The 27,064-nt window shown below is 44.3% G+C and overlaps 1 protein-coding gene across 1 annotated transcript in view; it reads left to right on the top strand.

Moving 5' to 3' along the window:
* LOC139278201 (neural-cadherin) overlaps window positions 1-27,064 on the top strand; it is a 157,051-nt gene that overhangs the window by 56,727 nt on the left and 73,260 nt on the right. Inside the window, exons 3-9 of the mRNA XM_070896848.1 lie at window positions 2,017-2,242; window positions 4,978-5,182; window positions 11,353-11,464; window positions 16,957-17,206; window positions 18,493-18,635; window positions 18,926-19,098; window positions 20,034-20,202. Coding sequence (XP_070752949.1) covers window positions 2,017-2,242; window positions 4,978-5,182; window positions 11,353-11,464; window positions 16,957-17,206; window positions 18,493-18,635; window positions 18,926-19,098; window positions 20,034-20,202 — 1,278 coding nt within the window. The remainder of the gene's footprint in view (window positions 1-2,016; window positions 2,243-4,977; window positions 5,183-11,352; window positions 11,465-16,956; window positions 17,207-18,492; window positions 18,636-18,925; window positions 19,099-20,033; window positions 20,203-27,064) is intronic.

Here is a 27,064-nt window from a genome sequence, read left to right as displayed (position 1 = left end):
GGAGGGTTGTACACCAGAGGATGCAGGTGAATCAGCAAATGTACTCACTTTTCCTGACCGGGTTAGGTCATTAAAGAGCTTCCTTCACTGCATCCAATGCAGGGCACAATGCTCCTGCTGCTCACCTCCTCGGCCACCTCCAACCACGCCTTCTTGGTGACAGCAGCAGGTTTCTTCCTCCCATTGCAGGGGTAAAGTATGTCCTCCTGCTCCTGACAGCACCCAGCAGTAATTCAAGGGAACCTGGGTACTTGCCTTGCTTTTCATTAATCCATATTAAACACCACCTGGCTCCCCTAAATTCCTTTTCTCCACTGGCCCGTTAAATAGCAAAGTTGAGATCACGTCATGCGGGTGTACATCACACCCGCAGCAGATTGGAAAAGCGAAACTCAGAAGGATAAACTTAATCAGCCAATCAAGTTGAAATCGGAGTATCCAACCCGCTAAGTTTTCCAGGTTTGGTGCACGCAACTCCCCCTGCCCCCCACCGCTTGTAACTACCTTTGCATTAATATCGGGGCCGATGTCTATATCCTTACATCATAAGTAAGGATTGTAAATGCCATGTGTTGAGCTTACTCACTATCCTATCTGCATTGCTGTGTTTGTTAAAACTTAGCTGCACATCTGCATCTGTGGTGACAAACACATTTAATTTCTTTCATTTTCTTGTTTTCTGCAAAGTTCTTACTAAGTTCATTTCCTGTAAATTGACAATGGTCCTGAAATTCCGATGTCCCGGGTCTGTAAGAAATTTCTACGGACCCGGGAAGGCATCGGAAAAGTCGGTTTTCAGCGCGTAATGCGCTTCGCTGAAAACTGGCTTTTCCGATCTGTCAACGATCTGTCAAGTTTCTGGCTTGACAGATGATCCGCAGATCAGGAGCAAGGACACTTGCAGGGCAAGATTTCCGATATTTACGAATATCTTGCCCTGCAAATGTCCTTTAAAATCTTGCGCCTGAAAAATCAGGCATATAGCCTATTTTTACAGGTGCAAGTGTTTAAAAATACACACACACATTAAAAATAAAGTTATAAAAACACATTTTATTTTAAAAAACCCTCCCCACTACAGTAAGTTTATTAAGGCTTAATTTAAAAAAACTTTAAAAAACATTGGCAAACTTTTTTTTATAACAACTTTAATTTAAATGAATGTTAAATGTGTACTTTATTTTCTATTTTTTGTGCCTTGGGTGTTTGGGAGGGGGTTTCAACTATGCTGTACCTGATTGGCTTATGTCTCCAGCTCCCGGCCTGTGCATGTCCCCACGTGCACGCGCTGCATGCAGTCACCAGAGGCCTCGGGCTCGGAAGTTTTGATGGGCGCAGCAGCAGCAGGTATGTGCGCATCTTTTTTCTGTTTTTAGGTCGTTTGCTTGTGGGAACAGGTCAACCAGAATTTCAGGGCCATTAATCTGTTTTTGATTTAGAAATTGCACACAATGTGGAAAATGTCAATTTTTTTTCTTTTGCACAGCAACAATGTACAAAATCATAGAATGCAGACAAAAAGACACACAACTGCACAAGAATAACTTGCTCAAATCCGCCATTCCCTCCCTCCACCCCCAAGAAATACAACTCCCTCAACAACACTGCACAACTACAAATGTCTGGGAAACATGGCTCTCAGATTTGAATGTTCCATCTGGAATAACTGCTGCTCTCTTTATCCTGCCTCCTACAAGTCTCAGGAGCAGGGCAGGGGATGAATTTGCCCAGAGTCTGATGCTCTGATCACAATAGTTTTTCTGGATATCATTTTCTGGCAGTGGATGGGTGACCTTCAGATGAAACAGAGAGAGGGAAACTAGATTGGGGGAAGATTTCCCCTGCACACGATGTGCAACAAAATTGTAAACCTGCTTTTATAAATGGGTTTACATTTTCATTTCACATGGTGCACTCAGGAAAGCTCCATTCCTGTGTTATAAATCATTTCATGCAGTGCTGAAGTGTGAATCTATTACTGAGGAGTTTGCTAAGTACCACTGTTTATTCTGATAGGTGGAGATGGGCGGTTTGAAGTGGACAGAACTGCTGGTTCAATTAGAACGACAGGACTGCCTCTGATGAAAGACAATGAGTACCTGCTGACTGTGCTGGCAACAGACAAACTGGGAAATAAAGGTGTTCCTGCTGTCGTGTCTGTCATTGCCGGACCCCGTGCACCTCAGTTTGCAAATCTCTCTTACGTTATTCAGATTCCTGAAGACACTGTGGCGGCTCAATCGTGAGTAGAAATTCAAACCCAGACCCTAGTAAAGTTCAGCTGTGTCCTGTGAAAAATATGGAGAGAACACATAATCTACAAGTACTTTTGGCTCTATCAAAACACTTCATAATTTTAAGGACCTCCATTAACTCCCACCTCAGCCTAGTATATGAATTCTCTCCTCATAACTATGGTTTCCCATCTCTGACATCATCCTGGTAAATCTACGCTGAATGTTCTCTCTGGTTTTAGTTTCCTTTCTATAATTGGGTGCTCAAAACCGCACACAGTACTCTAATGATGGCCTAGCCAATGTTGCGTACACATGAATCATCACTTCTTTACTCTTGTTCTCATTGCTCCTATTTATAAAACCTAAAATTCTATTGGCCTTTTAATAGCTTTATCTGCCTGCACTCACATTTTCAAAAATGATGTATTTGAACCCCTTTGTCCCTCTTTTCAACCATGTACTTAGTATCCTTCCATGGTGAATACTCCCATTTTTTGTTACAACTCGAAAACATTATCCTCCTTAAACTGCATCTGCTACCTGTCTGCACATCCTTATCTATGTCTTCCTGAAGTCTTTTTATAGTCCTCTTCACCGTTTGACAAATCTCCCACTTTCGTGGTATCAACAAATTTTGAGATTGCATTCCCGATACCCAAGTCCAAATCATCTACATATACCAAGAACAAAAGGCGACACAACACTGACCCCTGGGGTTCACCATTTCTAGTCCTTCTCCAATCCAATCCATTTACCCTAAATTTTTGGCCTACAAATTTGGCCTACTGAGCTTCCAATATGGCAGGCAGGAAGTGTGCCGTTCACCACATTGGTGAAGATAAAAATTGGGAAATACGGGGCCTAAGGCCTGTGTGATGCCCTCCCCTGAGGCAGCAGACACCTGCATTGTTTGCACCTAGTAAAATCAAACCTTGGGACTGCCTGTTACCAAATAGTACGTTTTTAAAATTTACTTACCTGAATGTGGAACTGAAAGGAGCATGGGCCACCGCCCCTCCCGATCCCCCCGATTGCTGCTGCTCCCCCCAACCAGGCCTCCATTCCACCCCCACAGCCTAACCCCTGGCTTCCTATCTCCTTCCAGGCCTCTGATCTCGGCCCCTGACCTCCTATTTCTTCCCTGGTCTCCTATCTGCTGCCCTCCGGCCTCTGATCCACCACCTCCTATCTCCCGACCCCTGGCTTCACTTATCTGAGGGCCGCTGCTAGCGATGCAGCAGCCCAATCTTGGTTTCCTCTTCACTGGCTGGTTGATCACACCACGCTGGCTCCATTACAATGAGGCTCAAGGCCCAATATTGGGGACCTCGGGCCTCACCATTCAGCCGTTGGAAATGTAGCCAGCGCTTCCCCCGAAAATAGGCCCAGAATAATTTGTGGACCATGGTCTCTAAATACTGGGTTGACATCCAGTGGGGTACCCACATCTGGATGAAATGACCACTGGCTCAGTGGTAGTATTCTGTTCCCTGAGTCATAAAGGTTGGGTACAAGCTCCACTCCAGACAACTCTGGTGAGTGGAGACCAGAGCGCCAGTTCTGAATACTGGGGTACTTGCATCCAATGGGTGTGGGTACCCCTACCTCCAATGAAGGGTCGGGGGGCACTTTACCCTTGGTTGCACGCCACCTAGGAGGAGGTACTCTGAAGATAATAACCGATGAAGGGAACGTGTAACCACGTCAGCTACTCTTCCCTAAAATTGTGTGTGAGATTTGAGTTAGGACCTGCCCAGGTCAGAAAACAATGGTGGGTAGATATCACCAATAATTGTCTTCATTGACTTTTGTTATTAAAGCTGTGCTACTACAGCCAATAGAGAGCAGAGTTAATTACAATGGGTGTTGTATAAATACCATACTATAAATCCTGAGCAGTACATGTAAAGTAATATTACTCAATATAAGACAATTCAGGCATTACAATTTACTTCTAAACAACATGGGCTGGATTCTCCTCTGCAATCTGCCAAAAATAGTGGTGGAGAATGATGGAAAATTGGATGGTGAGGCCACCCTTTACTGCCCCAACCTCAATTTTCTCCACCAACCCCTGCCAAGACTGACCCTTCCCATCTGCCAAATAAAAATAATGACAGGGTGCAGTGTTGGGGCTCGATCTGCTATGCATTTCCCTCACGCCTGCCCAGTTACCACCACTTCCCAGGCCTGTCACGTGGAAGGTGTGCGGTAGAGCCAGGGTAGCAGTGGTTAAGGCCCTGCGGTCTGGGAATGTGGAGATAGGGCCGAGTAGAGGTCTACTGTCCCTCCAATTTGAGCCCAACACTTATCTTCTGCAGGCCTCATTCTCAGCTGGGGCCTTCAGTGGGCACTTTGATTGTCTTCTACGCTTTTAAATGGTCCTTCCACCTCTTCTGATGCTGCAGCACCTGTGGGATTGACCTCTTCACACTGCTGGGCTTCCTTTTCGCAATGGGAATCCTTCCAAGAGGTCACTGTGCAAAGTAGATGATCCCTAATCGAGGGAGATAAGACAGGGTTGGACAGATTTGGTGGGGTCAATGGAAATACCATTCTGATAGAAATCAGTCCTAGGTGTCATCACCAATACTGTTTACCACAAATTTTTTTAAATGGGCATGACTATTAGGAACATGTTTTGTTTTTTTTATAAATATGTAGTTCAGAAAGATAGCTAGCTCTGTAGAAACAGTGCAACATAAGTTATTGCTCAACCAGTTTTCATTCTCCTTCTCAGGTTCCTGACAGTTTCAGCCATGTCCTTTCAGAAGAAGCCTGTTAACTACAGTTTGCTAATTAATCCCAGCAGCCATTTCAGTATCAAGAAGGAGACAGGGGAGATCAGTTTGACCCGGCCTATTGACTATGAGAGTGATCAGCACCGATACCTGTTGCTGGTGAGAGCCACAGACAACCAGGACAAGTTGAGCAGCGCTGCTGAGGTACAAAACAGAACTTTTTGTTTGTCATTATTTTGAGGTTTTACTATTTCTCTAATTCCTCCTTGAAGGGCAGTCTAAGAGGTACAAAACAGTAGGCATTGCAGAGGATTACAGATGAAGGGGTGTGGGCTCTCAGTATTCTCAGGACTGTGGTATGGAAACCACAGCCACATCACCTATAGTTGAGAAGGCTTGTAGGTGGCCTGCTCCCTGATCTTTGTAATGTCACTCTGAGCCAGCTGCATAGAGAGCTTGCCAATGGTCCAGAGACTTTCACTCCCTCTGATTTTCGCACCCCTCCTCGAAATACGCCTCTGCTTGGTGACATGCCAGTTCAAACAGATGAGATCAGGAATTCAACAGCATGAAGTGTGAGGAGGGGTGGGGAAGAGGACAACCAACCTGGCACTGACATTACACATCACTGCACTATCCACAGTGCCTTATATCATGGGGCTGTTCGCTGATGATTGCACGGTATTCAGCTCCATTCGCAATACCTCAGATAACGAAGCAGTCCAAGCCCACGTTCAGCAAGACCTGGACAACATCCAGGATTGGGCTGATAAGTAGCAAGTAACATTTGCACCCTCACAGGTGCCAGGCAATAACCATCTGTAACAAGAGCGAGTCCAACAACCTTCCCTTGACATTTAATAGCATTACCATCACCAATTTCCCCAACGTCAACATCCTGTGGAGTCACCGTGGACCAGCAACATAAATACCATGGCTACTACAGCAGGTCAGAGTCTGGGTGTTCTGTGAAGATGGCTCACTTCCTGAACCTTTACTTGTCTGGATGGACCCAGCTACAACAACACTCAAGAAGCTCAACATTGATCCAGACAAAGCAATCCGCTTGATCAACACTTCATTCACTAGCTTAAACATCCATCCCCTATACACAGTGTAAACTATCTACAGGACACACTGCAGCAACTCGCCAAGGCTTTTTAGGCAATCTCCCAAACCTTTGACCTCCACAACCTAGAAGGACAAGGGGAGCAGGTGCATGGGAACACCATCACCTCCTAGTGCCGCTCCAAGTCACACACCATCCTGATTTCTACACCTAACACTATTCCTTCATCATCGCTGGGTCAAAAGCCTGGAACTTGCTATATGGCAGCACTGTAGGAGCACCTTCACCATACAGATTGCAGCAGTTCAAGACTAAGGCCTACCACCTTCATAGGGTAACTAAGATTTGGCAATAAATGCTGGCCTTCCTATTAAGAACATAAGAACATAAGAAATAGGAACAGGAGTAGTCCATACGGCCCCTTGAGCCTGCACCGCCATTCAATAAGATCATGGCTGATCTGATCATGGGCTCAGCTCCACTTCCCTGCCCGCTCCCTATAACCCTTTATCCCCTTATTGTTTAAGAAACTGTCTATTTCTATCTTAAATTTATTCAATGTTCCAGCTTCCACAGCTCTCTGAGGCAATGAATTCCACAGATTAACAACTCTCTGAGAGAAGAAATTTCTCCTCATTTCTGTTTTAAATGGGCAGCCCCTTATTCTAAGATTATGCCCTCTAGTTCTAGTCTCCTCCATCAGTGGAAACATCCTCTCTGCATCCACCTTGTCAAGCCCCCTCATAATCTTATACATTTCGATAAGATCACCTCTCATTCTTCTGAATTCCAATGAGTAGAGGCCCAATCTACTCAGCCTTTCCTCATAAGTCAACCCCCTCATCCCCGGAATCAAACTTGTGAACCTTCTCTGAACTGCTTCCAAAGCAAGTATATCCTTTCTTAAATATGGAAACCAAAACTGCACGCAGTATTCCAGGTGTGGCCTCACCAATACCCTGTACAGCTATAGCAAGACTTCCCTGCTTTTATACTCCATCCCCTTTGCAATGAAGGCCAAGATTCCATGGCCTTCCTGATCACTTGCTGTACCTGCATATTATCCTAATGATGCCCATGTCCCAAGAATGAATAATAAAACAAAAATGATTTAAAGTCTCTCTATTCCAAGTAACTTATCTCAGACTTTTGTCAATGCCACTCTTTAATCTACTACGAGTGGTGACAGCGTATGGGTATGCCTTGCAGTGAGAAACATGCCGAAACAGCATCCTTCCATATTGCAACATGGCTTGCCTCTGGCCTATCTCATCCCCTCTGCCACTGAAATCTTTGCCTATGTTGCCTCAAGAATCACATTCTCTAATGCCCTCCTCACCAGCCTCCCAAATTCTTCCCTATATAAACTCCAATTTACCCTAAACTCCAGTGCCTGCATCCTATTAAGACCATTGCTTTTCTTGATATATTTTAATGACTTGGAAGTGGGTGTACGGGGCACAATTCCAAAATTTGCAGATGACACAAAACTTGGAAGTATAGGCTAGTGTAATGGGCAGACATGGGGCAGAGGGAAATTTAACACAGAAAAGTGCGAAATGATACATTTTGGTAGAAAGAATGAGGAGAGGAAATATAAACTAAAGGGTACAAGCCTAAAGGGGGTGTATGAACAGAGAGACCTAGGGGTATACGTGCACAAATCGTTGAAGGTGACAAGTTAGGTTGAAAAAGTGGTTAAAAATGTTTACGGGACCCTGGACTTCATGAATAGAGGTAGAGAGTACAAAAGCGTGGAAATTTTGATGAACCTGGTATAAAACACTAGGTCGGCCTCAACTGGAGTATTGTGTCGAGTTCTGAGCTCCGCACTTTAGGAAGGATGTGAAGGCATTGGAGAATGTGCAAACAAGATTTACGAGAATGATTCCAGGGATCAGGGACTTCAGTTACGTGGATAGACTGGAGAAGCTGGGGTTGTTCTCCCTAGAGCAGAGAAGAGCGAGAGGAGATTTAATAGTCTGGACAGAGTAAATAGAGAGAAACTGTTCCCATTGGCAGAAGGGTCAAACATCAGAGGACACAGATTTAAGGTGATTGGCAAAAGAACCAAAGGCAACATCAGAAAAAACCTTTTTACCCAGCGAGTGGTTAGGATCTACAATGCACTGCCTGAAGGGGTGGTGGAGGCAGACTCAATCATGGCTTTCAAAAGCGAGTTGGATAAGTACATGAAAGGAAAAAATTGGTAGGGCTACGGGATAGGGCGGGAGAGTGGGACTAGCTGATGTCTCTGGAATGGGACTTGAACCCACAACCTCTGACTCAGAGGCAGGAGTGCAACCACTGAGTCAAAGCTGACATCCAACCTTCTACAGTCTCCTGCATCACAGCCTATGTCCTCCAACTCTAGCCTCCTCTGCATCTTTCTATTCCAGTGTTCCTTGCTTAGTGGCAGAGGTTTCAGCTTTCTTGTCCCCACAACTCCACCCACCCCCAGACCTCTTCACCTCACTACTTCCTTTCCTACTTTTAAAAATCTTCTCAAAATTGACCCTTTGACTACCTCTGGCCATTTCTTCTAGATCTTGTGCTGCTTGGCCCATCTCTCTCCTGAATCCTTCACTGTTTTGTCTGTGTTTCTCCTCAAAACTTCATGCCTTGGTCTGCCTTTCTCCTGAATACTCTACCTCCCTGTCCACGTCTCTCTTACATTCTGTAATGCTTAGTCCATCTTTCTACTGCATCCTCTACTACTCAGTCCATTTCTCTCCCCATTGCTCTGTCCATCTCTTTCCTGAATCCTCTACTGTTCCGTCTGTCTCTCTCCTCAATTCTCTACACTTAGCCCATCTCTCCCTTCAGTTGTTTGAAACAGATTGAAGGACTTTTACTTTATAGAGTAATATAACACAATCTTTGCTTTTTTAAGTAGGAGCTCAAGCATAAATATGACCCTTTATCAGATTTTGGGAATGTGGGATTATTGAAATAATTTTTTAATAACTATACTAGCTTTATTTCAGGAAATAGATTTTTCTGCTATGAGCTTTAATTTATCTAATTTCATTTATTTATTGATTAATCTCTCTGTCCTTCATTTCCTATGTTTCATATCTTTCACCTATTATCGTTGCAGCTGTATTAGCCCAGTGATCACAAGCTAAACATTGTACAATACACCCTTTACTGATTTTATACATACCAATATTCATACATACACACAGTCCTGTGCAGGCTGCTCTCCAAGAAACACAATATCACATGTCTTAGATTAGATTATAGAATTAGGCTATTCTCAATTTAAGGCATGCTGATCATTAGGTTGCATGTGGGTCCACGACAGCACTACATTCTCATTTTATAACATTTCTGACAACTTTGAAGAGTGAACTAACTCACACACTTACATCTTTCTGTTGTCTCTGAAGTGTTTTCAAATCAAGAAGTGACTTAATTTCACTGCAAATTCCAAAAAGCAGAGGGCCTACAATTCCACAATCTTTTAGGGATAAAAGTGGGTAGATCTGGCGTAGGAGGTTGATATTTGGAGTTAAGCCCATCATAAAACAATGGTGGAAGTGGGCAGTGGCAAAAGGTGCTCTCATCTTCCAAGTGATGAATGTATGTAAATGACAGGATAATATGGCCAAAGCTTACTCTCCCAGAAATTTCAGCATTGAGTCAGAATTGCACCTGACTTCACTAAATCCTGTAGAAAAGAGGGATACATAACCTGCTTAACTTGCCAAATGAAGAAACAAGATCACAGACTTTGACTGACAACAATCAATTCTCTAACCTACCTTTCAGCAGTTTCAGGCAGGAAATGTTTTTCTTCCCACCCAATGGGTTCACTATGGCCATTTCCCTATATGTCCTCATAATGGAGCAGATCAGGAGCAGGAGGAGGAGGAAATGAGAGAGGCATACAGGATAAGGCTACACCAGAGAAGAAAACCTAAGAGGTATCCTTCCACCACAATCTACTGATCATTCCACTCCTGTGAGGGTTTATCAGAAGAGGCTGGCTTAAGCAGGCAACCATTCAATAAAGAAGCATAGCACTGGGGGTGATTTTCATCTGTCTCCCACCCCATTAATGCTGGAAAAACAGGGTAGTCGGCAGCCAAAATCTTTAAAGAAACATCTCCCACCCACTGGCTGCCTAAGGCCTGCGTGACTCAATCTTAGATTGGGCCATGAAATGCGCAGCCGGTGTTCACACCCAAAGCCAATGTTTTATTGGCTGGTCTCCCATCTTCCACCCTTCAGTTCATCCAAAGCTCCGCTACCATATCCTAACCCGCACCTTGTCCTGCTCACTTACCACCCCTGTCCTTGTCACACTGCCAAGTGGGGTCCGGATATGAATATAATACGTTCTATACAAGAAATTTAAGAGAGGTGATAACATTTATAATACACTAAATTTGGTATGTGGGGTGCTCATTCCCTATGTCAACCTATTCTTATGGGAAGTTCCACTATAACATTGTCCACATTTTCTTGCAATACCTGTTACTCCTGTCTGCAGTTCTGCAGTAAGACTTGAGCTGCAATGCCTTCCTGTAACATAACACTTACTTTGTCTTGCAGATTAATCATATCTGCCTTTTCCCACAATCGCTAAAAGGAAGCTTTCTGGAAAAAATATGTTTTGTTGCCATTTTGTTTACTCATTAACTGAAAATTTGGGGAATGAAATAAGGCTTTAAACAAAACAACTTAAAAAAACCTATAAAGAGTGCTTATAACCTCCAGTGTGCCTTAATATACAGTTGACAGAATAAATAATGTGGACTGGGGGGATAGTTCGACACCCATGATCATTGATGGTGCATAGGATCTGGTTTTGCCGGATCCAGAATGAAACTGGAATCGTTAATATGCCGTTATTTTTCCATGAAGATTTGGCCCGTAATTATTATTTTCATAAAATACTTAATTATCAGAATTAGGATTTGGTCTTAAAAATTCTTGGCTAAAAATAAAGGTTTTTTGAGTGGGTAAGAACAGTGCAGGATTAAATATATTTTACAATCTTTGCTTTTGTCATCCTAAAGTTGCTTAAAAACAAATATAATTTAGAGAGAAAGAAAATTTATTCATCCCTATGCCAACATTTTGTAATTTTAATGAATTTGTGGCATGGCAGATTAAGAAATAGATTATACAGGTAGTTTGAATAAAATAAATGAAGGTTACAACAGATTTTTCTTTCTTTATAAATCACGGTAATGCACACATGGCATTTGAAAGCCCAGATTTAAGCAGATTGACGTCTGTACCATGTAATTATTATCAAGAACTTAAGTGTTTCACTGTGTCTCTTCTCTCTCAGGTTTTGGTAATGGTCACAGATGTAAATGACTGTACCCCAGAATTCCTTCAGTCCATATACAGTAAAGACAATGTGCTGGAAACGGTTACTACGGCAACATCTCTGCTTCAAGGTTTGTTTTCTGAAGCCAGCTTTACAGAGATATTCGTCTCACGCAAAGAGATATAATTTTCATGCTCTATTGGGCTGAATTCCTGGAAGCAAATATATAACCTTTCCAGGAACAAATCACTGCCTTAATGTGTCCACATGCATTTAAGCTCAAGACAACACTTCAAAATATAAATATAACAAAGATGTTTCAATTTGTTTGGACAGTGATAAATGAGGCTTCAACCTGGGGTTCTGCGAGAGTTTATGGCAACATTGGCCCCACTATTTATGGGGTGGCAGGGAGGGAGCGGGGGATGGGGGAGGGGGGGGGAGTGCGTGCGGGGGAAAGAGTTCAGTGGTCGGGAAACCTGGAAGAACATGTTTCCCTCGGGTCCCGCCGAATTTAACGGCAGGACCTGATTTCCATTTTTGGAATCTGTTTCCTAGCCGGCTGTCGGGTGGGTAGGCCTGTAGCACCAGGCTGTAGCTGGGGGGGGGGGGAGTGTAGAGGAGGGAGTGAGAGATCAGGGGTCAGGAGGACGGGACATCGATGGGGAGATGGGGGTGGCGGGGAGATTGGGGGGACGGGGGGGGGGGGGGCAGGGGGCGGATGGTTGGGTCGGGTGGGATGTTAAAATGTTAAAAATCTCAAAAGGAACCCACCCTGCCTTGAACCTGCCCACTTCTAGTTTTACTGAAGGCGAGGTGGAGGAGGCTTGTCAGTCAAATTAGGCTTTCAGTGCTCTACCTGGATGTCTGGTAAATATGACCCCCAGTCGGGATAGACATTCAGATAATGGATCCGAGTCCTTCTCATTGTAACCAATTCATAAGTGGCCTGAGAAACAATCAATTACTTTGACCTGAATAAAGACTGCTTCGAAACATTCTGCAAACTAGCCAGATTTCTCCATCTTCCCTCAATACAGAGAAACACAGAATGCAGACATACTCTCCCAGAGCACAGTTGCTACAGCAATGGCAAGCTATTAATTCCTATGTAAAAACCTATAATTATCTGAAACAAGATGAATTCCCTGGATTTGTCACAGTCTGTAATTGACTGTAATTGACAGTACCAAGGGCTGTCTAAATAACTGTAACTCTATTGTGACTATTGAAACTTGTCATTATGTTTCATTATAACAGAATTGCATTACAGTATTAAACCTTTGAGTTCTCTAGTTGTTCTATAAATCAAAAATTTATAGTTTGATCTAATTAAACTAAAAATAATAAATTTTGCTCTGGAAAATTAGAAATGGGCTTACCACCAAGATTTTGAATATATTATTGAAGTCTATTAAAAACAGTTGAACACAAAGCAGTTCCAAGAGCATGGGGGGTGTTGTGTATCTGTGAAGCATGTACCTTTTCCCTGGAAAAGTTGCCAATGCCTGGCTCAAAAAGGGAAGAAAATTTGTTCAGAACCTGGGTACATGAGACCTCATCGACATGTGATAGCGCTCGGATGTCATCCCAGTTCTAGCGGATTTTGCCCAGCCAGCTCCTTTCAAACAGTGTGGGATCATCGCCCGGGACAATCCAGAGTGGCAGTCCATGAACCCCGTGCCCTCGTAGGTGACCTTGACCATGGCGCTGCCCAGGACAGTGATAAGCCCTTTGGTGTACGTTCTCAGTTTCGTGTGGATGGGGCTCAGGGCTGGTCTGAATGCCTTGTTGCACCACAGTCTCTCAAACATCTTTTTACTCATGATGGATTGGCTAGCGCCAGTGTCCAGTTCCAGGGCTACGGGTAAGCCATTCAATTTTACGTTTAGCATTATTCGTGGACATTTCATCAAAAATGTGTGCACCCCGTGTACTTCAGCATCTTCCTCCTCTCTCTGAGGCTCGAAATTGCTTTGATCCACCACGGACCGATCTTCCTCTACCACGTGGTTGTTAGCAGGTTTTGCAGAGCTTGCAGCTCGTTTGCAAGTTCGTTGGAGGTGCCCCATTGTTCCACAGCTCTTGCAAACATACCCTTTGAAGCGGCATGAATAGGCTGAATGGAAGCCTCCACAACGCCAACAAGGTGTGAATTGCCTTGCATTCATCCCTTGTTGCGGACTCTGAGTCATCTGGGTCACTTGAGGCCTGCTGGCAGTTGCAGACTCGTGGGTCATGCCCTGTACATTTCTGCTCGCAAACACAGTTCAAGTTAATTTATGAACATTGCTAGTACTTGTGTGCTGAGAGATTTGTTTGGTGTTATCACTGGTGGACATAAACGCCTGTGCTATCGCAATGGCCTTACTGAGGGTCGGTGACTCTACAATCATAAGTTTTCGTAGGATGGTCTCGTGGCCAATGCCCAGTACAAGAAAGTCTCTGAGCATTTGCTCCAGGTAGCCATTAAACTCACATTGTCCTGCAAGTCACCTTAGCTCGGCGACGTAGCTCGCCACTTCCTGACCTTCAGATTGCTGGCACGTGTAGAACTGATACCTCGCCATCAGCACGCTCTCCTTCGGGTTAAGATGCTCCTGAATCAGTGTACACAGCTCCTCTTACAACTTATCTGTGGGTTTCACCGGAGCCAGAAGATTCTTCATGAGGCTGTAGGTCGGTGTCCCGCAGACTGTGAGGAGGTCCGCTCTCCTTTTTGCAGCGCTTCCTTCTCCGTCCAGCTCGTTGGCTACAAAGTACTGGTCTAGCTGTTCGACATAGGTGTTCCAGTCCTCAACCTCCGAGAACTTCTCCAGGATGCACACAGTTTGCTGCATCTTTGTGTTGGATCCGTATTCTCGTCACCAGTTATTGTGTTCCTAACACAGATGAGGCTGCACACAGGGATCAGCGTATAACTATACCATCCGCCACAGGCCAGGCACCAAGAACTGTGCAGATGCTCTCAGTCGGCTACCATTGCCTACCACGGGGGTGGAAATGGTGCAGCCTGCAAACTTGTTGATGGTGGCGCAGCCCGCAGACTTGTTGATGGTCATGGAAGCGTTTGAAAATGATAAATCACCTGTCACGGCCCGCCAGATTAGGACTTGGACCAGCCAAGATCCTCTGCTGTTCCTCGTAAAAAACTGTGTACTGCATGGGAGCTGGGCCAGCATCCCCGTTGAAATACAAAAGCCAATCAAGCCGTTCCAGCGGCGAAAGGACGAGCTGTCCATTCAGGCAGACTGCCTGTTGTGGGGTAACCGCGTAGTGCCACCAAAAAAGGGCAGGGAGACATTCATCTCGGATCTCCACAGCACACACCCGGGTATAGTATTGATGAAAGCGATAGCCAGGTCCCACGTGTGGTGGCCCGGTATCGACTCTGACTTAGAGTCCTGTGTACGGCAATGCAGCGTATGTGCTCAGTTGAGCAACACACTCAGAGAGGCACCACTACGTTTATGGTTCTGGCCCTCCAGACCATGGTCGAGGATCCATGTCGACTATGCGGGCCCGTTTCTCGGTAAAATGTTCCTGGTGGATGCTTTTTCAAAATGGATTGAATGTGAAATAATGTCGGGAAGCACCACCACCGCCACCGCCACCATTGAATGCCTGAGGGCCATGTTTGTCACCCACAGCCTGCCTGACATACTGGTCAGTGACAACGGGCCATGTTTCACCAGTGCCGAATTTAAAGAATTCATGACCCGCAATGGGATCAAACATGTCACCTCGGCCCCATTTAAACCAGCCTCCAATGGGCAGGCAGAGCGGGCAGTACAAACCATCAAACAGAGCCTTAAACGATTCACAGAAGGCTCACTCCAAACCCGCCTGTCACGAGTACTGCTCAGCTGCCGCACGAGACCCCACTTGCTCACAGGGGTGCCCCCGAAAAGGACACTTAAAACCAGACACTCACTGGTTCACCCCAACCTGCATGATCAGGTAGGGAGCAGGTAGCAGCAACAAAATGTAAACGATGGTCGCGCCACTGTGTCACGGGAAATTGATCTGAACGACCCTGTGTATGTGCTAAACTATGGACATAGTCCCAAGTGGATCGCGGACACGGTGATAGCTAAAGAAGGGAATAGGTTGTTTGTAGTCAAACTTGACAATGGACAAATTTGCAGACAGCACGTGGACCAGACGAGGCTGCGGTTCACAGACTGCCCTGAACAACCCACAGCAGACACCACCTTTTTCGAGCCCACAACACACACCCAAAGGATCAACGACACCACGCCGGACCAGGAAATCGAACCCATCACGCCCAACAGCCCAGCAAGGCCAGGCTCACCTAGCAGCCCTGCAGGGCCAACAACACGCCAGCCCAGCGATGGCACAGCGAACACACCAGAACAGGCATTTGTACCGAGGCGGTCCACCAGGGAAAGAAAGGCTCCCGACCGCCTAACCTTGTAAATAGTTTTCACTTTGACTTTGGCGGGGGAGTGATGTTGTGTATCTGTAAAGCATGCACTCCCATGTTCCGCTACCAGGGAGCTCATCCCCTGAAGTCCCAAGGGATCCCAGCATCCCTTGGGAGCACTGCATATAAGCCGGCCCCTAAGGCCTGTTCCTCACTCTGAAGTTCTTATTAAAGACTGAGGTCACTGTTACTTTAACCTCCCTGTGTGCAGACTCATCTGTGTTAGGAACACAATAGGGGGAAAGCCTTATCTAAAGTCAGTGCTCTATTTTCAGAATGGCATGCATCGTTCATTTGGTTTGATTTTGTTTAAATGTTCTGGTCGTGTGATTTTTCACGTGTTCTGGTTGCATGCAAAGTTAAAACTGAGAAATGCCTGTGACATTCTAAGCCTTTTTTGATGGAAATTTTAAACGAAAAGTTACCTGCTGACAACTGAAAACAGCAGCTTGAGCTGAGCACAGAAATGGTAGTGTCTTCCTGCCTACATAGTTCATTTTTCATTCCAGCTGCTCATATTGTGACCCATCTCAACACTCTGCAGGCCTCATGAATAAAGAGCTTCCTGTACAAAAGCTGGGTTACATAGAATTTACAACAGAGAAAATGTCCATTTGGTCCAATTTGTCTATGCCAGTGTTTATACTCCATATGAGCCTCCTCCCACCCATATTTCATTTAACCCTATCAACATAACCTTCAATTCCTCCCTTATGTAATTATCTAGCTTAATAATCATAATAAGATTATGAGGGGGCTTGACAAGCTGGATGCAGAGAGGATGTTTCCACTGATGGGGGAGACTAGAACTAGGGGGCATAATCTTGGAATAAGGGGCCGCCCATTTAAAACTGAGATGAAGAGGAATTTAGTCTCTCAGAGGGTTATAAATCTGTGGAATTTGCTGCCTCAGAGAGCTGTGGAAGCTAGGTCATTGAATAAATTTAAGACAGAGATAGACAGTTTCTTGACCGCTAAGGGAATAAGGGGTTATGGAGAGAGGGCAGGGAAGTGGAGCTGAGTCCATGATCAGATCAGCCATGATCGTATTAAATGACGGAGCAGGCTCGAGGGGCCGTATGGCCTACTCCTGCTCCTATTTCTTATGTTCTTATGTTCTTCCTCTTAAATGTTTTGTGAAATTGAATTTATTTCCCTTTCCTTTGTTAATCCAGTTTCGGTCAGTGACTGTGACGTGGATGTGAATGCTGAGATTGTATATTATACTCTGAGTCCGGATTTCAGTATCTCGGCACACGGCACTATTTTCCCCTCCAGGCAGCTAGACTACGAACGGCCAAATCATTCCTACGAGTTTGTAATCATGGCTGTGGACCAAGGAGAGCCACCTCGGACAGGCACAGCAACAGTCAGGATCGGGATGGCAAATGTCAATGATGAGGCACCTGAGTTTTCCCAAATGATGTAAGCATATTAAACACCTTTTACACAGTCCCTTTTAAAGCCAGGGCAAACAAATAATATTTCTGCTACTTATCAGCAATTCAAAAATGACAAATGGCAGATTTTTCATTTATTTTGATCTATTTTCTCTTTATTGCCAGGCTTTTAGATTTATGTATTTATTTGAATGAAAAATCCATGCAGTGATTGGCTGATAAACGTGTCTTAATAAAAGTAAAATGAAAATTACAGACAGGCAAAATGATTGCAGATAATGATAAGAAACACATTTTGCTTTGATTGCCCTCAATTTTCTTTTCTTAACATTTTAGAATTTTATGAATTTCAAGAACAATTTGTAAACTGACTTGTTTTATCCCAAATAATCAAATCTTTTCAAAATAATTTGCTAAATATCATGATCAAGGTAATGGCTGGCTGAATATATTTGATGTAAACATTTGATTGATGACTGCATTGAGTGGGGCTGGCTGGCAAAGGATTGAGGTGACTCGTGTATGATTCATACTCGCAGATTTGCAGGTTAGATAACCTTGTTTGAAAGTGCAGATTTAATTGTACGTTGTATAGTTCCGAAATTGGAAATGTATTTTTTCAAGGTCCAGCTTTCGAAACTCTATTTAAGGCAAAAATCCGCTTGACGCACTATGATGGAAATTCGAGTTGGAACAATAAACAGTCGCTCAGATTGGTTAGTTGATCTTCTATCTAGTTGCAGCTGGAATTAAGACCGCAATTTCTGGCCCGACCCATGGCACTGACCCCCAACTCCGCGTTGTCGCGACTCCTCTCCCATTCATGACCTACTTACCTGAGCGCCGCTGTGATGCTATCAGCGGCCCGATTTCTCACCGATCCTCTCTGGTCACCACCAGTGGGCTGTTGTAACATGCTGGCTCCATTACAATGAGGTCCAAGGCCCAATATCAGGGGTGCCTTGGACCTTACCATTCTGGCACCGAGTATTTACGCCCAAAAGTGGGTGCGTCCAAATTCCTAGGCAAATAGGTTTTAAATTTTGATTTTTCTATCTGCTCGGCAGAAATACTCACCAAGCTTGGCCTGACTATGTAGTCCCTGATAGCTTGGAGTTAGCTAATAAAACATATCATCATATTTGTCAACAAAATAAAGATCAGGGTTAAAAATCTTTCCAAAATCGAATGTGTTTCATTATACTTTCTTTGCTGCTCAATTTAGCAGCACAAAGTTCAACAGTTTAGATTCAGATCTCTTTAAGAAGACTCCAAACTGTATATTAAAGTGTTCACTGTGTTCCTCTGCAGCTATAGGACCTTTGTTTCTGAAGATGCAGGACCCAGCACCCTAGTAGCTACAGTACATGCTAAAGACTCTGATGGAGATGGAGTCTACTATGAAATTTCAGCTGGAAATGAAGAAAGAAACTTTGTTGTTGACAGCCAGAAAGGTGAGCTGGATAAAGGAGGGCAGTAGAGGCAGACATTTAGTATAACAATCTGCCCATTTTTCTGCTCCATTACATCCTCTTTACTCCTGTTAATCAGATGTGCATCCAAAGGAATAATGCAGAAATACGCTAATGCATCTTCTTGGTTTTAAGAATTCATTCTGATGCAAAGTCATCTGGTGGCCGGAGTTAAAATAGCTTTCTGGTGCAGTTTGATTCTGTTGCATTTTTGTCACATCATAATGGATAGCAAATACTGATTGAGATAAATTCTTGCTTAAATCTTCTAGGCCTGATCCGTCTGCGTTCTCATCCACCTCCCAGACTACAAGGGACAGAGTACATTCTTCATGTCACAGCAACTGATGACAACTTTTCAGGTGGCCCTCATTCTCTCAGCACCACCGCACTAGTTATTGTGGGAATCAATGATGTTAATAACAACAAGCCTTTGTTTGAACAGGTACATGAGAATGAACAGTTATGGGGCCTAAAGTGTCAGAAAGTTATCATTTTTCCAAACTTATAATTTTAGGATTGAGATTCATTATTTATCTTCTAAATAAAACTTCCAAACAAACAAACAAAGGCTGTTTGTAGGGAGTTTTTTCAAACCCAATTGGGAATTATATTACAAAAACCAAATTCCGGAGATGCTGGAATCTGAAATAAAAACAGAAAATGCTGGAAATCTCAACGGGTCAGGCAGCATCTGTGGAGAGAAACCAAGTTGACTTTCCGGTCGATAACCCTTCGTCAGAAATGCCAACTCTGTTTCTGTCCACAAGTGCAACCTGACTCGCTGAGATTTCCAGCATTTTCTATTTTTATATGTGAATTATATTTCCTCACTTCAGAAAGTGCAGCTTTCTTGCCCAGAAATGTATTATCATAATGAACCCAACCCCCATGGTGATTCTCACTGTAAGTTGCAGCATACATGCATGTTGCCTGTTCCTCCACCCTTCACTGCCGGACCTCCAAGCCTGGGCAAACTATGGGCATTGTGCCCAAATCATTTTTCTTTCAAAAATAGAACACACTTTTAAGGGGAGCTGTCTGCCTTTAAGAGCTGTTAACAACAGAAATTCCACCCACGAGACCCTGGCACACGCCCAACGCATCATGTGCCTCTTGTGTAGAGCACTATTTAAATAAGTAAACAGCTCGATCTCACAGTATGGGGCAAAATCAGTTTATAGCAGCCAGGATGTTATCCCCGGGAGTGTGAAATCAGACAATTACCCATGCCTAGCCTCCAACATATATTTCCCCAACACATCAACTGCCTTTAGAGTAAAAAGAACAATATTCATTATATTGTTGGTGTGTTTTCTGACCTCAGATATCACATAACAAAGGAGCATTAAATTATTGTGCGATTCTTTTTTCATTTAGTGTCACTTTTACCATGAAAATGCTTCCGTGTTTGAGAACCAGCCGCTTGGAACATTTGTACTACAGGTTGAGGCCACTGATGCAGATGAGGGAGCGAATGGACAAGTGAAGTATGGGATTATGCACAGAGATGGCATTCCCCCTGCATTGCATATTCATCCTGACACTGGTAAGCAAACAAAAATTAAATTAGCTCGACTGTCCTGGAGTTGTTAGCTTTTTGGAGTTCTTTAAGTTTTGGTCCAAGTTCTGTGATTTGTGGACAGGCACCATCACATGATGACATCCATTGATTTAATCAGTTTGGAATAATGCCAAATGAATCACTATATTACACTACAGAAAGAAAGGATTGTAAAGAACAGAAACGGACGTAAAGTCCGGTGGACTTCTTTATGGCATTTTATTTTGCATGGAGATTGGGTACAAGTCGAGTTAGTTAAAGATTTGGTTGATTAGACCCCATCTGCTCACTCTGAAAGACTGAGTTGCAAATCGTCCAGCCAACTCCTCAGTCCCATGGGTGCTCTTTTTCTCTTCTGCCTGTTGCTGCCTTTCTTCTCCTGCCAGCTCCATCGTTAATCCTTTTGCAGGGCAACATTGTGCAATATTAATCTTGGTTGTGCTGTGCTTTCGCACTCCTGATCTGTCCAAGCAACAAAACCATTATGTAAAGATACAGAAAATGTGTTCCACCATGAGTTTTGGTTTCCATATTTACGAAAGGATATACTTGCTTTGGAGGTAGTGCAGAGAAGGTTCACTAGGTTGATTCCGGGGATGAGGGGGTTGATTTATGAGGACTGCTATGTGTGCAGGAAGTGCATCCAGCTGCAGCTCCTGACAGACCGCATTGCGGCACTGAAGTTGTGCATGGATTCACTCTGGAGCATCCGCGATGCTGAGGATGTCGTGAATAGCACGTTTAGTGAGTTGGTCACACCGCAGGTAAAGGTTACTCAGGCAGATAGGGAATGGGTGACCATCAGGCAGGGCAGCGGAAGCAAGGTAGTGCAGGGTTCTCCTGCGGTCATCCTCTTCCAAAACAGATACACCACCTTGGGTGCTGTTGGGGGGTATGACTCATCAGGGGAGGGCAGCAGCAGCAAAGTTCATGGCACCAGGGGTGGCTCTGCTGCACAGGAGGGCAGGAAAAAGAGTGGGCGAGCTATAGTGATAGGGGATTCTATTGTAAGGGGAATAGATAGGCATTTCTGCGGTTTAAACCGAGACTCCAGAATGGTATGTTGCCTCCCTGGTGCAAGGGTCAAGGATGTCTTGGAGCGACTGCAGAACATTTTGGAGGGGGAGGGTGAACCATCAGTTGTCGTGGTGCATATAGGTACCAACAATATAGGTAAAACATGGGATGAGGGCCTACAAGCTGAATTTAGGGAGCTAGAAGTTAAATTAAAAAGCAGGACCTCAAAGGTAGTAATCTCAGGATCGCTACCAGTGCCACGTGTTAGTCAGAGTAGAAATAGCAGGATAGCTGAGATGAATACGTGGCTTGAGGAGTGGTGCAGGAGGGAGGGATTCAAATTCCTGGGACATTGGAACCGGTTCTGGGGGAGGTGGGACCAGTACAGGACCGGAACCAATGTCCTAGGGGGAGTGTTTGCTAATGCTGTTGGGGGAGGGTTAAGCTAATATGGTAGGGGAATGGGAACCTATGCAGGGAGACAGGTGGAAGTAAAATGGGGACAGAAGCAAAAGATAGAAAGAAGAAAAGTAAAAGTGGAGGGCAGAGAAACCCAAAGCAAAAAGCAAAAAGGGCCACATTACAGCAAAATTCTAAAGGGACAAAGTGTGTTAAAAAGACAAGCCTGAAGGCTCTGTGCCTCAATGCGAGGAGCATTCGTAATAAGGTGGACGAAATGACTGCACAGAAAGCTATTAACGAATATAATATAATTGGATTACGGAGACATGGCTCCAGGGTGACCAAGGCTGGGAACTCAACATCCAGGGGTATTCAACATTCAGGAAGGATAGACAGAAAGGAAAAGGAGGTGGGGTAGCGTTGCTGGTTAAAGAGGAAATTAACGCAATAGTAAGGAAGGACATTAGCTTGGATGATGTGGAATCTGTATTGGTAGAGCTGCGAAATACCAAAGGGCAGAAAATGCTAGTGGGAGTTGTGTACAGACCACCAAACAGTAGTAGTGAGGTTGGAGAAAGTATCAAACAAGAAATTAGGGATGCGTGCAATAAAGGTACAGCAGTTATCATGGGTGACTTTAATTTACATACAGATTGGGCTAACCAAACTGGTAGCAATACGGTGGAGGAGGATTTCCTGGAGTGTATTAGGAATGGTTTTCTAGACCAATATGTTGAGGAACCAACTAGAGGGCTGGCCATCCTAGACTGGGTGATGTGTAATGAGAACAGACTAATTAGCAATCTTATTGTGCGAGGCCCCTTGGGGAAGAGTGACCATAATATGGTAGAATTCTTTATTAAGATGGAGAGTGACACAGTTAATTCAGAGACTAGGGTCCTGAACTTAAGGAAAGGTAACTTCGATGGTATGAGACGTGAATTGGCTAGAATAGACTGGTGAATGATACTTAAAGGGTTGGCGGTGGATAGGCAATGGCTGACATTTAAAGATCACATGGATGATTTTCAACAATTGTACATCCTGGAGTAAAAATAAACTGGGGAAGGTGGCTCAACCGTGGCTAGCAAGGAAAATTAGGGATAGTGTTAATCCAAGGAAGAGGCATATAAATTGGCCAGAAAAAGCAGCAAACCTGAGGACTGGGAGAAATTTAGAATTCAGCAGAGGAGGACAAAGGGTTTAATTAGGAGGGGGGAAATAGAGTATGAGAGGAAGCTTGCTGGGAACATAAAAACTGACTGCAAAAGCTTCCATAGATATGTGAAGAGAAAAAGATTAGTGTAGACAAACGTAGGTCCCTTGCAGTCAGAATCAGGTGAATTTATAATGGGGAACAAAGAAATGGCAGACCAATTGAACAAATACATTGGTTCTGTCTTCACGAAGGAAGACACAAATAACCATCCGGAAATACTAGCGGACCGAGGGTCCAGCGAGAAGGAGGAACTGAAAAAAATCCTTATTAGTCAGGAAATTGTGTTTGGGAAATTGATGGGATTGAAGGCCGATAAATCCCCAAGGCCTGATAGTCTGCATCCCAAGTACTTAAGGAAATGGCCCTAGAAATAGTGGATGCATTGGTGATCATTTTCCAACAGTCCATCGACTCTGGATCAGTTCCTAAGAACTGGAGGCTAGCTAATGTAACACCACTTTTTAAAAAAGGAGGGAGAAAGAAAATGGGGAATTATAGACTGGTTAACCTGACATCGGTAGTAGGGAAAATGTTGGAGTCAATTATTAAAGATGAAATAGCAGCGCATTTGGAAAGCAGTGACAAAATCGGTCCAAGTCAGCTTGGATTTATGAAAGGGAAATCATGCTTGACAAATCTTCTAGAATTTTTTGAGGATGTAACTAGTAGAGTGGACAAGGGAGAACCAGTGGATGTGGTGTATTTGGACTTTCAAAAGGCTTTTGACAAGATCCCACACAAAAGATTGGTGTGCAAAATTAAAGCACATGGTATTGGGGGTAATGTGTTGATGTGGATAGAGAACTGGTTGGCAGACAGGAAGCAGAGAGTCGGCATAAACGGGTCCTTTTCAGAATGGCAGGCAGTGACTCGTGGGGTGCCGCAGGGCTCAGTGTTGGGACCCCAGCTATTTAAAATATACTTCAATGATTTAGGTGAAGGAATTGAGTGTAATATTTCCAGGTTTGCAGATGACACTAAGCTGGGTGGCGGTGTGAGCTGTGAGGAGGATGCTAAGAGGCTGCAGGGTGACTTGGACAGGTTAGGTGAGTGGGCAAACGCATGGCAGATGCAATATAATGTGGATAAATGTGAGGTTATCCACTTTGTTAGCAAAAACAGGAATGCAGAATATTATCTGAATGGCGACAGATTAGGAAAAGGGGAGATGCAACGAGACCTGGGTGTCATGGTACATCAGTCATTGAAAGTTGGCATGCAGGTACAGCAGGCGGTGAAGAAGGTGAATGGTACGTTGGCCTTCATAGCTAGGGGATTTAAGTATAGGAGTAGGAAGGTTTTATTGCAGTTGTACAGGGCCTTGGTGAGGCCTCACCTGGAATATTGTGTTCAGTTTTGCTCTCCTAATCTGAGGAAGGACGCTCTTGCTATTGAGGGAGTGCAGCGAAGGTTCACCAGACTGATTCCCGGGATGGCAGGACTGACATATGAGGAGAGACTGGATCGACTGGGCCTGTATTCACTGGAGTTTAGAAGAATGAGAGGGGATCTCATAGAAACATATAAAATTCTGACAGGCTGGACAGATTAGATGCAGGGAGAAAGTTCCCGATGTTGGGGAAGTCCAGAACCAGGAGTCACAGTCTAAGGATATGGGTGGGTTAAGCCATTTAGGACTGAGATGAGGAGAAACTTCTTCACTCAGAGAGTTGTTAACCTGTGGAACTCTCTACCGCAGAGTTGTTGATGCCAGTTCGTTAGATATATTCAAGAGTGAGTTAGATATGGCCCTTACGGCTAAAGGGATCAAGGGGTATGGAGAGAAAGCAGGAAAGGGGTACTGAGGTGAATGATCAGCCATGATCTTATTGAATGCTGGTGCAGGCTCGAAGGGCCAAATGGCCTACTCCTGCACCTATTTTCTATGTTTTTCTATGTTTCTATGAAAGGTTGAATAGGTTGGGCCTCTACTCATTGGACTTCAGAAGAATGAGAGGTGATCTATTGAAACGTATAAGATTATGAGGGGGCTTGACAAGGTGGATGCAGAGAGGATGTTTCCACTGATGGGGGAGACTGGAACTAGAGGGCATGATCCTAGAATAAGGGGCCGCCCATTTAAAACAGAAATGAGGAGAAATTTCTTCTCTCAGAGGGTTGTAAATCTGTGGCATTTGCTGCCTCAGAGAGCTGTGGAAGCTGGGACATTGAATAAATTAAAGTCAGAAATAGACAGTTTCTTAAATGATAAGGGGATAAGGGGTTATGGGGAGCGGGTGGGCAAGTGGAGCTGAGCCCATGATCAGATCAGCCATGATCTTATTGAATGGCGGAGCAGGCTCAAGGGGCCGTATGGCCTACTCCTGTTCCTATTTCTTATGTTCTTATGTTCTTATGATCCTGATAGATGCATGGGCTGCATTGTACCTCTCTATAGGTCTTGTCCTTGGGTGATGCAGTGCTGACATGAACCACAGCTTCTTGGTCCAGTAACAGCCATCTTTCAATCTTCTTGACCCGTCAAATAACTGTCATCTACCATAGACAGCTACAGGAGCTTCAGGCTCACCTGATTGCATTAGTGGCCAATTAACATCTGAAATGAGGAAATAGTGTCCCGTGGAGGCTGTGGGAGGAGAATTTTAATAGTGGTGTCGAGAGTTTGGACTTGTTCCAATTCCCTAGGATGATCTTGGAATAGGAAGTCGATTTGAAAAGAAAGTGGTAAGGGAATGAAGATATAACTTCAGGTAGTCAAGCTAAACCTGGCCTTGTATGTAAGGTCAGTCACTGAACATATGCAAATTAATTTTATGGCCCAGGGATACATGAAACTAGCAGTATTGATTGTCTGTTCTCTCCATGTTCTGAGCAGAAACATTTCATTCTAAAGATCGTTGGAGTTGCCAACATCTCAAAGACACTTTCTGACCGCAGGTGTTGTTGGGTCACTGCTTGGGACATCTTACATTACGCTGTATACACATTCACTACACAAATTTTTGCAGCATGCTTTGAAGTTGTTTTTTGCCAGCTGAATTGAACATTTCTATGAAGGTTTTCAAATTCTTCACCAGAGATCCTCTAGCAACAGCCTTCGAAGTTGACGCTTTTATTATTTCTTCATGTTTGGATCTCCTCATCACTGCTTTGAGTTTGGATCTCCTCATCATTGTTTTCCTGGAGTTGAGCTAACATGAAAAGGAGTGGTTTTGAAAATACAGGAAATTGAATGTGGCAAAGCAGTTTAAGCTAACTGAGAATAAAGATTAGAACATCTGTTTTAGCCTCAGCATACTCCAAATCCTGTTCACTTTACACTTCTCCATCTGCTTCGCAGCATTACAGTTGTGTCCAAATCAATTGCAAACCATTTTGAGCTGCTTATAGAAAGGCATATGTACCATCATCATCATCATCATCATAGGCAGTCCCTCGAAATCGGGGAAGACTTGCCTCCATTCTAAAAGTAAGTTCTCAGGTGACTGTGTATGACTTGGACGGGAATTTGGAGGTGATAGTGTTCCCATGTGCCTGCTGCCCTTGTCCTTCTAGGTGGTAGATGTCGTGGGTTTGGGTGGTGCTGCCTTGATGAGCTGCTGCAGTGCATGTTGTAGATGGTACACACAGCAGCCACTGGTGGTGGAGGAAGTGAATGTTTAAGGTGGTGGATGTGGTGCCAATCAAGTGGGCTGCTTTGGCCTGGATGGTGTCGAGCCTCTTGAGTGTTGTTGGAGCTGCACTCATCCAGGCGAGTGGAGAGTATTCCATCACACTCCTGATTTGTGCCTCGTAGATAGTGGAAAAGCTTTTGTGAGTCAAGAGGTGAGACACTTGCCGCAGAATACCCAGCCTCTGACCTGCTCTTGTTGCCACAGTATTTCTGTGGCTGGTCCAGTTGTGTTTTTGATCAATGGTGACCCCCAGGATGTTGATGGTGGGGGATTTGGCGATGGTAATGCCATTGAATGTCAAGGGGCAGTGGTTAGACTCTCGCTTGTTGGAGATAGTCATTGCCTGGCATTTGTATGATGCGAAGTTACTTGCCACTTATTCGCCCAAGCCTGAATGTCGTCCAGGGCTTGGAATGCATCATTATCTGAGGAGTTGCGAATATCATCAGCGAACATTCCCACTTCTGACCTTATGATGGAGGGAAGGACATTGATGAAGCAGCTGAAGATGATTGGGCCTAGGACACTGCCCTGAGGAACTCCTGCAATGATGTCCTGTTGCAGTGATGATTGA

The sequence above is a fragment of the Pristiophorus japonicus genome, chromosome 13 (assembly GCF_044704955.1).
Source record: "Pristiophorus japonicus isolate sPriJap1 chromosome 13, sPriJap1.hap1, whole genome shotgun sequence".
Lineage (NCBI taxonomy): Eukaryota > Metazoa > Chordata > Chondrichthyes > Pristiophoridae > Pristiophorus > Pristiophorus japonicus.
The sequence above is the reverse complement of the archived record's forward strand: the minus strand, read 5'-3'. Positions and strand labels throughout refer to the sequence as shown.